The sequence below is a fragment of the Lethenteron reissneri genome, chromosome 43, assembly GCF_015708825.2.
Source record: "Lethenteron reissneri isolate LAM-NWPU_2019-01 chromosome 43, ASM1570882v1, whole genome shotgun sequence".
Classification (NCBI taxonomy): Eukaryota; Metazoa; Chordata; class Hyperoartia; order Petromyzontiformes; family Petromyzontidae; genus Lethenteron; species Lethenteron reissneri.
The window spans coordinates 1394160-1409326 of record NC_083821.1 but is presented as its reverse complement, the minus strand read 5'-3'; the positions used below and the strand labels follow the sequence as shown (position 1 = coordinate 1409326).

Here is a 15167-nt window from a genome sequence, read left to right as displayed (position 1 = left end):
AAAAACATAACTCTGATAATATATGCACTGTCCTTGAAGCTGATTGGTCCACACCCGAGACAGCTTTCCTTAGAGCCTAATCTCACATGGGTTGCCAGATAGAAGGGTAAAAAAAAACAATTATCATATTTTTTACCGGCAAATGAAGGTTCCAATGGTGTAAAGACTTGCAGATCTGTTTCCCGCGATGGCAGCTATCTCTAAAAGTTTGACGATCCTGGGAAAACCAGGTCAGGTGGCAAGCCCTTTCCCCAATGCCGTTTTTTTCCTACTGCACAAAAACACGGCAAGCAAAAACGGAAAACAGGTCGCGCCAGAGCCGGGGGCGGGGTTGGGAATTAGAGAAACGTGTCCCATTTGTTCAAGTGCCACACCGGGAGATCGAATCAAACCGGCGAACCTCCGGCTTGCAGTCCCAGTGTGCTCAACCAACATCAACGCCGCACCAATGGCAGCAGCAGCAGCAGCAGCGCCGCAATTGTTTCGTTCCTCTTTAATTAGTTATTTATTTGGGACACAAATCACGGGATTTGTAAATGAGGGCACGGTCGCTGGGACGGGGGGGGGGGTAGAGCCGCACCGCCATCATCGCGATGCTGTGGCCTCGTTAAATTATTCATCTCTCTTCCGCGAGCTCTGCGGGTAATCTCAAGGACAACCGTGAGCGGGATTTTCTGGTTTTCCCGCGAGCGGGCAGCCTCCTCGTTCTCGTCGACAAATGCAAATTGGCAAAATTTGAAAATTACACCTCGAATTTCCCGATTGGGATGATGCACGGACAATCATCACCGGCCACCACCCCACCAATCCCCCACTGGCAGCAGACGAATGCCCAGGGACATTCTTGCAAACCAGACTCAATCCTCGCCTCGCGATTTCTCACCTGCTTCAACAGAATACGCATGGCTGTCGTGTGCCGTTAACCTTCACCCCGGAATTCTCCCCGTCTCGCGTTCCCATCTCACCACGTGTGTGCACAGTGAAGCACATTTTTTTTTTATCCACTCTAGTTACTCGGGATGAACACTGTGGATGCTATTATCCGCAAATCTACTCATCCGCAGAATAAATATTGCGTATAGCATGCGGCTAATTGGAGGAATGTGTCATGCGACTCGGTTATATCCGAAAAATATTTGCGGAGAATCGGAAGCCGCTCCGCACTGCGGTATGGGGAAAACTCGCAAATCATCGCGGGTAATAGGAAGAATTAGGGTGCAGATAATAGGGCTTTCTGCAGATTCTAGAACTTTCGTGGATACCAGGAATGGCGTGGCACAGGATAGCGGATAAGGCGACTACTCGTACAGCCCGTTTGTTTCTCCACTGCTGGATGAGCGCCACCCCACGCCGTGTGCCGCTCGTATGCACGTATGTTGAACTTCTTTTGCACGGTACGTAAGCCAGCCGCGCTAATCGTGTTGGGGTTATTTGACCATACTTCACCTCGCTAGTCATGGTGTGGTGAGCGTGGGTGCGATGGTGTGGTGAGGGAGTGAGTGGTGAGTGAGTGGTGAGCAGGGAGTGAGTGGTGAGTGAGTGAGTGGTGAGGGAGTGAGTGGTGAGGGAGTGAGTGGTGAGCAGGGAGTGAGTGGTGAGGGAGTGAGTGAGGGAGGGAGTGAGTGGTGAGTGAGGGAGTGAGTGAGTGGCAAGTGAGTGAGTGGTGAGGGAGTGAGTGAGGGAGGGAGTGAGTGGTGAGTGAGGGAGTGAGTGGCAAGTGAGTGAGTGAGTGGCGAGGGAGTGAGTGGTGAGGGAGGGAGTGAGTGGTGAGGGAGGGAGTGAGGGAGGGAGTGGTGAGGGAGTGAGTGAGGGAGGGAGTGAGTGGTGAGCAGGGAGTGAGTGAGGGAGGGAGTGGTGAGGGAGTGAGTGAGGGAGGGAGTGAGTGGTGAGTGAGGGAGTGAGTGAGTGGCAAGTGAGTGAGTGGTGAGGGAGTGAGTGAGTGGTGAGTGAGGGAGTGAGTGAGTGGCAAGTGAGTGAGTGAGTGGCGAGGGAGTGAGTGGTGAGCAGGGAGTGAGTGGTGAGGGAGGGAGTGGTGAGGGAGTGAGTGAGGGAGGGAGTGAGTGGATTAGTGAGGGAGTGAGTGAGTGGCAAGTGAGTGAGTGGTGAGGGAGTGAGTGAGTGGTGAGTGAGGGAGTGAGTGAGTGGCAAGTGAGTGAGTGAGTGGTGAGGGAGGGAGTGGTGAGTGAGTGGTGAGTGAGTGAGTGAGTGGTGAGTGAGTGGTGAGGGAGGGGGTGGTGAGTGAGTGGTGAGCAGGGAGTGAGTGGCGAGGGAGTGAGTGGCGAGGGAGTGAGTGAGGGAGGGAGTGAGTGGTGAGTGAGGGAGTGAGTGAGTGGCAAGTGAGTGAGTGAGTGGTGAGGGAGTGAGTGGTGAGTGAGTGAGTGGTGAGTGAGTGGTGAGGGAGGGGGTGGTGAGTGAGTGGTGAGCAGGGAGTGAGTGGCGAGGGAGTGAGTGGTGAGGGAGTGAGGGAGTGAGTGAGTGGTGAGGGAGTGAGTGAGGGAGGGAGTGGTGAGGGAGTGAGTGAGGGAGGGAGTGAATGGTGAGTGAGGGAGTGAGTGAGTGGCAAGTGAGTGAGTGGTGAGGGAGTGAGTGAGTGGTGAGTGAGGGAGTGAGTGAGTGGCAAGTGAGTGAGTGAGTGGCGAGGGAGTGAGTGGTGAGGGAGGGAGTGAGGGAGGGAGTGAGGGAGGGAGTGGTGAGGGAGTGAGTGAGGGAGGGAGTGAGTGGTGAGCAGGGAGTGAGTGGTGAGGGAGTGAGTGAGGGAGGGAGTGGTGAGGGAGTGAGTGAGGGAGAGAGTGGTGAGTGAGGGAGTGAGTGAGTGGCAAGTGAGTGAGTGGTGAGGGAGTGAGTGAGTGGTGAGTGAGGGAGTGAGTGAGTGGCAAGTGAGTGAGTGAGTGGTGAGGGAGTGAGTGAGGGAGGGAGTGGTGAGGGAGTGAGTGAGGGAGGGAGTGAGTGGTGAGTGAGGGAGTGAGTGAGTGGCAAGTGAGTGAGTGGTGAGGGAGTGAGTGAGTGGTGAGTGAGGGAGTGAGTGAGTGGCAAGTGAGTGAGTGGTGAGGGAGGGAGTGGTGAGTGAGTGGTGAGTGAGTGAGTGAGTGGTGAGTGAGTGGTGAGGGAGGGGGTGGTGAGTGAGTGGTGAGCAGGGAGTGAGTGGCGAGGGAGTGAGTGGTGAGTGAGGGAGTGAGTGAGTGGCAAGTGAGTGAGTGGTGAGGGAGTGAGTGAGTGGTGAGTGAGGGAGTGAGTGAGTGGCAAGTGAGTGAGTGGTGAGGGAGTGAGTGAGTGGTGAGTGAGGGAGTGAGTGAGTGGCAAGTGAGTGAGTGAGTGGTGAGGGAGGGAGTGGTGAGTGAGTGGTGAGTGGTGAGTGAGTGGTGAGGGAGGGGGTGGTGAGTGAGTGGTGAGCAGGGAGTGAGTGGCGAGGGAGTGAGTGGTGAGGGAGTGAGGGAGTGAGTGAGTGGTGAGGGAGTGAGTGAGGGAGGGAGTGGTGAGGGAGTGAGTGAGGGAGGGAGTGAGTGGTGAGTGAGGGAGTGAGTGAGTGGCAAGTGAGTGAGTGGTGAGGGAGTGAGTGGTGAGTGAGGGAGTGAGTGAGTGGCAAGTGAGTGAGTGAGTGGCGAGGGAGTGAGTGGTGAGGGAGGGAGTGAGTGGTGAGGGAGGGAGTGAGGGAGGGAGTGGTGAGGGAGTGAGTGAGGGAGGGAGTGAGTGGTGAGCAGGGAGTGAGTGGTGAGGGAGTGAGTGAGGGAGGGAGTGGTGAGGGAGTGAGTGAGGGAGGGAGTGAGTGGTGAGTGAGGGAGTGAGTGAGTGGCAAGTGAGTGAGTGGTGAGGGAGTGAGTGAGTGGTGAGTGAGGGAGTGAGTGAGTGGCAAGTGAGTGAGTGGCGAGGGAGTGAGTGGTGAGCAGGGAGTGAGTGGTGAGGGAGTGAGTGAGGGAGGGAGTGGTGAGGGAGTGAGTGAGGGAGGGAGTGAGTGGTGAGTGAGGGAGTGAGTGAGTGGCAAGTGAGTGAGTGGTGAGGGAGTGAGTGAGTGGTGAGTGAGGGAGTGAGTGAGTGGCAAGTGAGTGAGTGAGTGGTGAGGGAGGGAGTGGTGAGTGAGTGGTGAGTGAGTGAGTGGTGAGTGAGTGGTGAGGGAGGGGGTGGTGAGTGTGTGGTGAGTGAGTGAGTGGTGAGGGAGGGAGTGGTGAGGGAGTGAGTGAGTGAGTGGTGAGGTAGGGAGTGGTGAGTGAGTGGTGAGGGAGGGAGTGGTGAGGGAGTGAGTGAGGGAGGGAGTGGTGAGGGAGTGAGTGAGTGGTGAGGGAGTGAGTGAGTGGTGAGGGAGTGAGTGAGGGAGGGAGTGGTGAGGGAGTGAGTGAGGGAGGGAGTGGTGAGGGAGTGAGTGAGTGGTGAGGGAGTGAGTGAGTGGTGAGGGAGTGAGTGAGGGAGGGAGTGGTGAGGGAGTGAGTAGTGAGGGAGTGAGTGGTGAGGGAGTGATGGAGCAAGGGGGGGGAGCGCTGTGTCGCGGTGATTGAGGAGCGAGTGAGCGGCGTGGTTCTTGGGCGGCGGAGGAGAGACGCCACGCGGCCATCAATCACGCGGCCGCCTCCCCCCAGGGCGCCTGTCGAGGTCTCGCTGTCCTCCTCCTCCCCACGCCGCCCGCGGGTAAAACGCCGGCAGCGAATTGGACGCGCAGGGCCACGCCATTAGGAGATTAAAGCGCTGCGCGTGGCGTCACCGGCGTGGTTTTATATTCACGCTGGACCCCAGCGCCCCGAGTCGAGCCAAGGCGTAGAGCCTTGAGAGGCGCGCTCGGATCGGGCTACGTCGCCAGCAGAGCTCATTGCAGCTACATGGATTGTATTCTTGGGTTTTTTTCGGTAAAGTCACGTAGGTAAAAATTAAAATTAATAAAAGTAAAATAAAAAAAATAAAAAGAAAAATCACGACGTTTCGGAGGCAACACAAGCCTCCGAAACGTCGTGATTTTTATTTTATTTATTTTACTTTTATTAATTTTAATTTTTACCTACGTGACTTTACTGAAAAAACCCAAGAATATGAATCCTTGCAGTCACGAAAGATTCAAACATGTACCTTACCATGCTCCGAATGTGCCCACCCCCGATGTATGGTAAACTAAACTATGGTGAGGGAGTGATGATATTGGCCGTGCGCGTCCACACGGATGGCACCCGCTCGCAGGCGCGTGACCCGGTTGGGGTCAGACGACGATGGCGACGTCGACCAGGCAGGGCATCATCTTCACTAATTTACAGAGAGGGGGAGGGGTGGTGGCAACTTTTCGCCAAGAAGACATCATCGGTGTGAGGGCCGCCACGACATTTGTGAAACCAGCAGCACGAGGATGATTCCGTTGTGTCTTGGTCACGGGCCGCACTGACAGGCCACCAGTGGGCCCACACTGGGGTGGGGCAATGAAGGAGGCTGGGGTGGGGCAATGAAGGAGACTGGGGTGGGTCAATGAAGGAGACTAGGTGGGGCAATGAAGGAGACTGGGGTGGGTCAATGAAGGAGACTGGGGTGGGGCAATGAAGGAGACTGGGTGGGTCAATGAAGGAGACTAGGTGGGGCAATGAAGGAGACTGGGGTGGGTAATGAAGGAGACTGGGGTGGGTCAATGAAGGAGACTAGGTGGGGCAATGAAGGAGACTGGGGTGGGTCAATGAAGGAGACTAGGTGGGGCAATGAAGGAGACTATGTGGGGCAATGAAGGAGACTGGGGTGGGTCAATGAAGGAGACTAGGTGGGGCAATGAAGGAGACAGGGGTGGGCAATGAAGGAGACTGGGGTGAGTCAATGAAGGAGACTAGGTGGGGCAATGAAGGAGACTGGGTGGGGCAATGAAGGAGACTGGGTGGGGCAATGGAGGAGACTGGGGTGGGGCATCTTCTTGGTTCTTTCGGTAAAGTCACGTAGAATGGAAATAATAAAATAATAAAAATAAAACATAATAAAATAATTCTCACGACGTTTCGGCCACAACGCAAGCAGCCGTCCCCAGGTGGAGAATAGGTCTGTCGAGGAGACAGAGTCCTGAGGACGGCTACTTGCGTTGTGGCCGAAACGTCGTGAGAATTATTTTATTGTTTTATTTTTATTATTTTATTATTTCCATTCTACGTGACTTTACCGAAAGAACCAAGAAGATGAATCCCTGCAGTCACGAAAGCTTTAAATCGAAATTTAGTTATTCTTGGTTTTTATTATTATTTTATTGTTTCCCTTCTACGTGACTTTACCGAAAGAACCAAGAAGATGAATCCCTGCAGTCACGAAAGCTTTAAATCGAAATTTGGGGTGGGGCAATGAAGGAGACTGGGGTGGGGCAGCAGCCGATAACCAGGCTGCCATGCGTGGCGGCGGTCACCCATCCAGGCGCTATCCACACTCCAAGTTGCGGAGCGTCCCCAGGTCTGGCGAGAATCGGGTGCGTTCCAGGTGGCTGGTCATCGACTTTAATGGCTTCGTTAAATCTTGGTTGGGGACTCGTTCGCTTCCGGCGAAAAGGATGTGTGCCTATTGATGAGCGTAGTGTCATCTTGAAATGCTTCTGCCACGCAGCTGTGTTCGTTTGTGGTAAGGGTTAGGCTTAAGGGTTGTGGTCAAGGGTTGGGGTTAGGGTTAAAGGTTGGGGTTAAGGGTTGAGAAGGGTCGGGGTTAAGGGTCGGGGTTAAAGTTGCAGAGATGCAGAGCGGTCACCACAAGGGCGTAAACAATAGTTTCGTACTATTTTTTAAATTTCTTGATTTGGTTATAGACCGACCTATACGAAGGGCTAATTAACTAAACTGTCGGAACATTGAAAATAGAGCCATATTACAAATGGTACGGTAACAATTAGTTGCAAAAATGTGCTTGCTGTCTAAATAGAGTCGTGAACTTTAAACGATTCACGTGAAATCCACTTGCTGGGCATAGTGGCTTAATATATTAATTCCTACTCTCTTATAATTGGTAAACCGAGCGGCTCGTTGGAGGTTTTAGCTGCTAAATTTATCGTGTTAGAGAGACCGCGACCTTTCTACAGCCAAATGCACTTAACGCTGACACCATCCTCCCCCGCTCCCCACACCCCAACAACCACAAACGCAGCCCTCGGGGTGGGGGGAGGGCTCACAGCTGATCGCACGCAAATCTCTCTGCGGGGAGCTGCCCCGTGCGATAATTTCACGGTGAGCTCACATGCCTGGGAGGGCGAGCGGCCATCAACACCCTCCAACAGAGTCACACCCACTCGTACATAGACACGCCCACTTCCAACAGAGCCACGCCCATTTCCAACAGAGCCACGCCCACTCGCACATAGACACGCCCACTTCCAACAGATCCACGCCCACTTCCAGCATAACCACGCCCACTTTCAACAGAGCCACCCCCACTTCCAGCATAGCCACGCCCACTTCCAACAGAGCCACGCCCACTCACACATAGAAACGGCCGCTTCCAACAGAGCCACGCCCACTTTCAACAGAGCCACGCCCACTTTCAACAGAGCCACGCCCACTCGAACCACTAGCACCCCCCCCCGCCCCCAAAGAGCGAGTGAGAGGCCTCCTATTGGCTCTTACCGGCATTGGCCCCGCCCACTACTCGGGTAGCTCCGCCCCCTCAGGAGTCGAGCAGGAGGAGGGCAGAAATTGTAGAGAAACCCCAGAGGTTGCTGCCCCTCCCACGTTAAAGGGTCCGTCTCGCCTTCTCGAGCGGGCCGCGTTTACGGAGTGGGCAGGGGGATGGGAAGGAATGAACTAAAACTAAACTATCTTCTTGGTTCTTTCGGTAAAGTCACGTAGAATGGAAATAATAAAATAAATAAAATAAAACATAAACAAATATTTATTTGAATAATAAAAATAAAACATAATTAAATATTTATTTTATTACGTTTTATTTTTATTCTTTTATGAAACATAATAAAATATTTATTTTAAAATATTAATTTTATTATGTTTTATTTTTTATTATTTCCATTCTACGCGACTTTACCGAAAGAACCAAGAAGATGAATCCCTGCAGTCACGAAAGCTTTAAATCGAAATTTAAAACTAAACTATGTTGTGTTATTTTACCAGGCAAGGCCGACAGAACTGTGTAGCTCTTTTTCAGAAGCCACTTGGCCACAAACGATAAGCTTAACAAAGTGGAATATCACGTGGGAATGTATTTCAGCCATAACACTGTAAACGCGTATTTCTAAATGTGGAGAGAAAAACCACACGACCACGGGGAGAGATCGAGAGAAAACTCCAAATATACAACAGGCGTCGGGGTCAGGATCGAACCCACGACCTCTCGTGTACCGGGCGAGCTCGTTAACATCTCCCCCCACTTGGACTCTTGTATGGGTAACTGCGTAAAGCAGCCCCCCCTCCCAAGCCTCCCTTCCTGGAATAATCCTCACAATACAGCCCCCCCCCCTCCACCATACCTCGCCACGCTGGTCAGTGCGTGTTGGTGCAGACACCGCACCACAGATTTCCACCGTACAGCCCCACAGTAGCCTATAGCACCCACAGTGCCACCCCCAGCACACGTTACGCATGCACATGTCTCAGCCCACTGCTGGATGAGAGGGCGTTTGGTCGCTTTTACAGCTCTGGTTCAAACATTGTGCCGAGTCGTGTGGAGTCAGACGAATCCTGCACTGGTTCTCACGGCGCCGCAGCAAGGGAGAACTATGTGTAAACGCGTTCTCGTGAGCGGTGTACTCTATTATCATTATTATGAACACGCAGACACCGCGAGCTTTCACGTCCCGGGAACAGATGTTAACCGCCTCGCCTGGTGTGCGGGAGGTCGTGGGTTCGATCTCGACCGTGACGCCTGCAGCATATTTGGAGTTTGCGTGTCTCTCTCCCCGTGGTCGCGTGGATTTTTCTCCGGTTTTCCCCTCCACATTTAGAATCAACATCACGCGTTCAGAGTATTCGGCTGCGTTACATGTCCACACGGTGACGATGGTAATCCCACTTCGTTGGGCTATCACCTGTGATGTCCAGGTCGCATCGGTGAAAGAGCTACGTGGCTTAGCGGACCTTGCCGGGTAAAACACAACCACTGTGGTTTTGTAGTTTAGAGATCACCCAAGACGGCTACATCCTCTAAAAGAGGAGGAAGACGACGACTCTGGAAAAATTCAGGACAGCTGGCAACCCCCCACCCCTACGACTCGCAGCGCAAAGAGCTGAAAGAGCAGAGGGGCAGCGAGAAACAAAGGTGGTGGTGGAGATATTGCAGCAGGCGTCACTCGCACGCACGCCCGCCCGCCTGCCCACGGCAGATAGAGAGGACTGCGATGAATGCTAATGCGTCATTAGCGGCGTGATTAATATTCACCTGCCATCACGCTCCCGCGCCTCACTGCGCAGCGTCACAGACGGGGGGGGGGGGGGGGGGAGTCGGGGCACGGGGTGAGGGGCAACGCTACGGGACTGTCCCTCAGAGCTCGAGGCCGTCGCGTGCAAAGAGCGCGGACTGCTCGTTAGCGTCCCGTGCAGCGAGTGTGCTGCTGTGGGGTGGGGGTGTACTGTTTTGGTACGGGTGTACTGTGTGTACTGTGTGGTAGAAGTGTACTGTGTGGTGGGAGTGTATTGTGTGGTGGGCGTGTACTGTGTGGTGGGGGTGTACTGTGCACTAGGAGTGTACTGTGTGGTGGGAGTGTACTGTGTGGGTTCTTATTTGAACGCCCGGAGCATCAACGCGGGAGCGCTAAGGTGCGGTACAACCGTGGATTTTGGCTTTCACAATCCGCTGCTGCCAACAGCGTAACGCCGCCCCCTTCCGCTTATGAAGAACACCTGTTCGTGCATCATATCGATACCCAGCTTGACCTTCTGAGGTCAGGCGCTTTACGGGCGATCTGCTCATGGGCCATTGCGGCGGCGTCGCTTTGGTGGTTCTCGTCCGCTGCGTTCTTGTCGCGTCGCAGTTCGCTCGCCACCGAGTGCCATGCTCATCGGGAGAGCGTGTTTGTTCTCGCCGGACATGCAGCACGCACCACCTCCTCCCCTGGCTTTCCTCGCCTTATGCGGTCGTAGTAGTAGTCGTAGTAGATGCGTTCCAACAAAAAATGGCGCACAAATCGAAATTGCGATGCGTGGACCGCAACAGCCACGCAACCCACAATGCCCCGCCGAGTAATGCACACAGTACATACACAGTGCACACATACACAGTACACACAGTATACACATACACAGTACATACACAGTGCACACATACACAGTACACACAGTATACACATACACAGTACACACATACACAGTACATACACAGTACACACATAGAGCACACATACACAGTGCACACATACACAGTACATACACAGTGCACACATACACAGTACACACAGTATACACATACACAGAGCACACATACACAGTACATACACAGTACACACATAGTACACAATGTTGTCCTATGCCCGGCCGCATAGCCGCGTCTGAGTGAATTAAAACCGCATAGAGCGAATTTTGGGTCGACGTAGGTTAGCCGCATAGACGCGAAATTGGACAAACCGAAACCCGCATCGGGCGAGAGAAACCTGAATCTGATCGCGATGGGCACGTAGCCCTGCTAGGAAGTGTCTCATCGGCCTAACGTCTTGCCAGAACAATATTGTCCAAGTCTGGACAGCCATTGGGACGACGGACTCCACACGTGTTTTGTTTATTTGTGCGCGCGTTGCTGCTGCTGATGATGATGACGACGACGACAACAACGACGTTTGCACATCGGTGCACACAATGAGCTTGTAGAATTCCCACCTCTGGCTCTGGGCGGTAAACGGGGAGATGAGCCACACGCGGTGCTTGCCATCACGCCGAAGCACTCCCGCTTCGATGTACGTGCGTTTTCCCCTGCGGAGCGCCGAGAGGGTCTCACCTGCAGGCCCTCGATGGCCAGCCGCAGCATGCTGGGGCTCAGCTTGGAGGCCTGCTTGAAGGAGAAGTTGCTCCAGTCGATGATGAGCACGAAGCCGTTGACCTGGCACTCTGCGTCCTCGATCATCGTCTCCAGGGACAGCAGGATGGCGCGCAGGATGTCCACGAACGTGTACCTGCGCGCTCCGCGGATTAACGCCTGCGTGAGACCTCACCCCGGCGGGCGCTCTCGACGTCTCGGAGGTTGCAAGCGCCCGTCCGCACAAGCGGGATCCACAACTCCAAGTCAGTAAACCACTCTGTGCTATTTTTTTCTTCTTCTTGGCTCTGAAGAAGGCCCTTTGCCCGAAACAACATTTCTGTTGCATGGCAGCGTTGATGATGAGTATGATGGGAAAGGGACTCTCTACCTCTGAGGAAGGGTCATCGTCCGAAACGTTACCTTTTGTATATTTGTCATTTTAGGGGCTAAAGTGTTATTGACGAATGTGTTGAGTTATATTTGTGTTTCTTATTCGTGCTTGTACACAACTGACAGTGCAGCAGCAGCAGCGGCGTCACCAAAAACACGTATTTCATTCTGTAGTGTAAAGTTGTGTAGCCATCTAGGAGCTATGCAATTGGAAACCAGTCAAACTGATAGAAAAACAACAAAAAGAGCCGCCCAAAAATTGGAAGCACAAACCGGGGAAAAAAATATTCAAATATTGAAATATCCACAGTTTTAAATATTAAAATATCCACGTGCATTTTGCCTCGACAGCCACACCCGGCAGCTTCCGTACGGTCAATTCAGCATTTCCAAGGACGAACGCCTGTTGGAAAGTGTTGAATCATCAATGAGCGTGCATGATCTTTGCTCGCTTGTGTTTTTTGTTGTTGTAATACCGAGGCCGCGTTCCCGGTCTGTTCCATTGGTGTCAAATTATGATGAGATGGAGGCGGAGGTGTGGCTCAGGTGGCTAATGCTGCGTCAGAAACACCGTGCTGCCACAGGTGGGGACCTGCATTTAAATGCAAATTTCAGCCACCCGTGATTCAATCGAATTCGCAAGTGAAGTGAGTTGATGGTTTTGGCCCGGTCACCAAAGACGGCACAATTAATTTTGTTGTTAATTAAATAGGGATTTTTTTTCTCTCTCCTCTCTCCCAGCTCTGAGCAGTGGCGCAGCCATCGAATGTGTGGCCGGTTCATCTGCACCAGGGGCCACGGGGTGGAGGGACCCCCAATTAATTCCTCACGCCAGGGCCCATGCCAACCACGCTACGCCGCTGTGTAGCAAATCGATGGTCTCAGCTCGGTCAGCCGTGGTGGTACAATGCATTAAGCTATTTGTATATTATTTGGCTTTTTCCCAGCTGTGAAATTTAAATAACGGTTTGCTGAACACGTGACAAACACTGTTAGCGGTGATGCCAAAGGTGTTCCCCAGAGCATGGATCACAACGTATCTATAGGAGTGACTTCACTGATATCTCAGAGTTTCGTATGTAAATTTATTTTTGCTCATGGTACGTATGTATATACTACGTTGAACTTCTTTCGTATCGTGTTTAGCCAACCGTGTTAATTGGAGTTGCGGGAGCAGGATAATAAACTAAATAAAAAATCTAAATCGATAGCACGATTGGAATTTAACCGGAACAACACATTCCTGCGGAGGGAGCTGGTAGGAACGTTGGGTTGCTCGGTCAATGGCCAGGGTCAACGGCGGCGTGGTGTATTCCGCAAATATGCCCGAATGTGAGGGCGGGCACAAGCCGGCGTGAGTAGGTTAAACGTTGAGTTTTATAAGGGCACCACGGGGTGACCAGCCCCTCCCCACCCAGCCCCACTCCTCCCAGCTCCACCCTCCCCACCCAGTCTCTCCCTGCACGATGGACGGACGGACACAATAATCCCCTGTGGGCTGGTGTAACCAGGAGGTTACTACCAGTAATATATATTTTTTTTATTACATCTTGAACTCTCTCAGCGAGCAGTATAAGATCACATTGCATCAGAAAACATCCGTAAAAGATGAGATCACAGACCCATTTTTTGTTTCTTCATTTATCAGTTTGGCGCCCCAGGTCGCGCTCTTACAAAATAGACCCATCCTGGTCTCTTGAATTCTGAACCCGGCTCAACAAAATACACTTCAAATGTGAAGATTGCTTCCGAGATCACTTCAATAGCCTCTTTTATCCACGCTATGAGCAAACCATTCGTATGCCCCGTGAAGAGAGTTTGTTAAATGTCACTCGAAATGACGTCTTCTATCTTCGGTTGGAATAATTAGATATTTTTGTCTTACCCCCCCCCCCTCAATTTAATCCAGATTGCGCTGACTGCATCACGTGGTCACGAGACGAACCATGAATCCATTAGAAACTCTCACAGAGCAGCGCAAGCCTCCGGGTTGGAGAGCGTCCCACAGAAGCGGACACCACGGAGCTACTTCTGACATCTCTGCAAGCGATCTCTGGTCCACAACGTAGGTGGGCAGCATTTTTCCCATCTGCTCTGCATATGAGTGAAATGTCCATCGCTTGACAATCGTACAAACACATATTCGGTTCTAACCGCTGGAATGTATCCTAATTAAGTACAACGCCAATTGAATGCAATGGGGGTTGATTTTGCGTGCCAAAAATAAAGGGTCAATAATTTTAGCCATAATGACTGCAACACCAGTTTTCATACAATTGTTTTTGTGTGCAGTCACCGTTGACCAGGTGAGACTATCCACTCACTAGCCCTCTAAGAACCCAGTTTGAATTACAATCAGCTGCCTGAATTTGAACCTCGGATTTTGAATGTCACCACACCAGTGCTCTAACCTCTGAATAAATGGGGTTTCCTGACTGGTTTCGACATCGCTCGCCACTGATGTTAGCTGTGCTCAGGAATCAAACTCACTGTCCACATCCGAGATGTGGAGGTTACGCCAGTGATGTTCACAGCCTGCGGAGGGAGGGCTGTGCAGTACAGTGGGTCAATACGGCGAATGAAGCTCTGCAAGAGGGCAAGGATGTAAGACTGATTGAGGCTGCGCGTTTAAAATAATGTTTGTGATTGAATTTGTAAAAAATGCGGTTAAAAGAATGGATGGTTAAATGAGACTGCACGTTTGAATGTCGTGTGATTGATTGATGCGGAGTTGAGTAGGAGTGGTTGAATGGAGCTGTGGAGTCGAATTCGTCTGTGTGGTGGAATGAGCTGCAAGGATGAATTAAGCTCGGCAAAAAAAATCGACATGCGGTTGAATGATGCCACACAGTGAAACGAAGGAATGAATGAGGCGGATTGAGTTAAGCTGCATAGTTTAATGAGGCTACGCGATTGAATAATGCCGGTTGAAGTAGGCTGAAATATAATCTGTGCGGCTGAATTTGGCTGTGCGGTTGAATTAAGATTCATCGTTGAATGAAGCTGCACAGTTGACCGACGCTGCGTGAATGAGACCGGTCGGTTTGGATGATGTCCTGTGACTGAATCGAGACTGAGTGGGGGGGGGGGGGGCGTGTGGTCCGTGAGGCGTGCCATCACCTGCTCTGGTCCCAGTTGGCCGCGAACAGCACCAGGACCTTGCGGCCGTAGTGATCGGGCTCGGTGAGAACGCCGGGGAAGCCGTCGCGGAGCGCCTGCTTGATGCCGTGGTCCGTCGCCTTGAAGTTCTTGAACATCTCCAAGTTCTGCTGCCGGAACTCGAAGTACTGCGCGAGCAGGCGGAACGCGGCCGCCGGCTGCGACTTGCGCGCCCGCAGAAAGCGCAGGATGAACGCGTCGTCCGTGCGCAGGAAGCCCACGTCGGGCCTCGTGATGATGAGGTCGCGCACCTCCTGGATGGCCTGGTGGACGCTCTCGGGGGTCTCGTTGAGCTCCAGTCGCGCCTTCTCCAGCGTCTCGGGCCTCAGGCCCGCCTGGAGGTGCGCCATGGCCTCCGCCCGAGAGGGACGACGGGGCGGAGAGCGAGGAGGAGGAGGAGGCGAACGAGGTGTGACTTTGGTTCGAGCCACGGCTGGTGGGCGACCTCAGAAGGTCAGGGATTGGGTCGGTTGGTGGAGGGCCGATCGGCTCCTCGGCTTCAGCGCCGTCGCTTCAGGCTCTGGAGCGGTTGCGCGAGGGGCGGCGGCGATGGTGTGATGGTGTCCGCAGTGATCTCGACGGTCGCGCGGCGGCTACATCCCCGGGTGGAGGAGGAGCTGCCCTCAAGTGGAGCCGGGGCCGCGATCATACCCGCTCCGCGTGCGTGTGGAGACTCGCGCTCGACCCCACGGGACCTGGGAGGGCAGCCGGGAACAAAGGGGCGGGTGGAGAGGAGTCAG

The 15167-nt window shown here is 53.0% G+C and overlaps 1 protein-coding gene across 2 annotated transcripts in view; it reads right to left on the bottom strand.

Annotated features, from left to right (window-relative positions):
* The window catches only part of LOC133353244 (clavesin-2-like), a 34295-nt gene that overhangs the window by 15636 nt on the left and 3492 nt on the right, over positions 1-15167 (bottom strand). For both annotated transcript variants that reach the window (XM_061569329.1, XM_061569330.1), the window contains exons 2-3: positions 14389-15122; positions 10858-11032 (exon numbers count right to left, since the gene is read on the bottom strand). In XM_061569329.1, the coding sequence (XP_061425313.1) occupies positions 10858-11032; positions 14389-14777 (564 nt within the window). In that variant the 5' untranslated portion in view covers positions 14778-15122. The remainder of the gene's footprint in view (positions 1-10857; positions 11033-14388; positions 15123-15167) is intronic.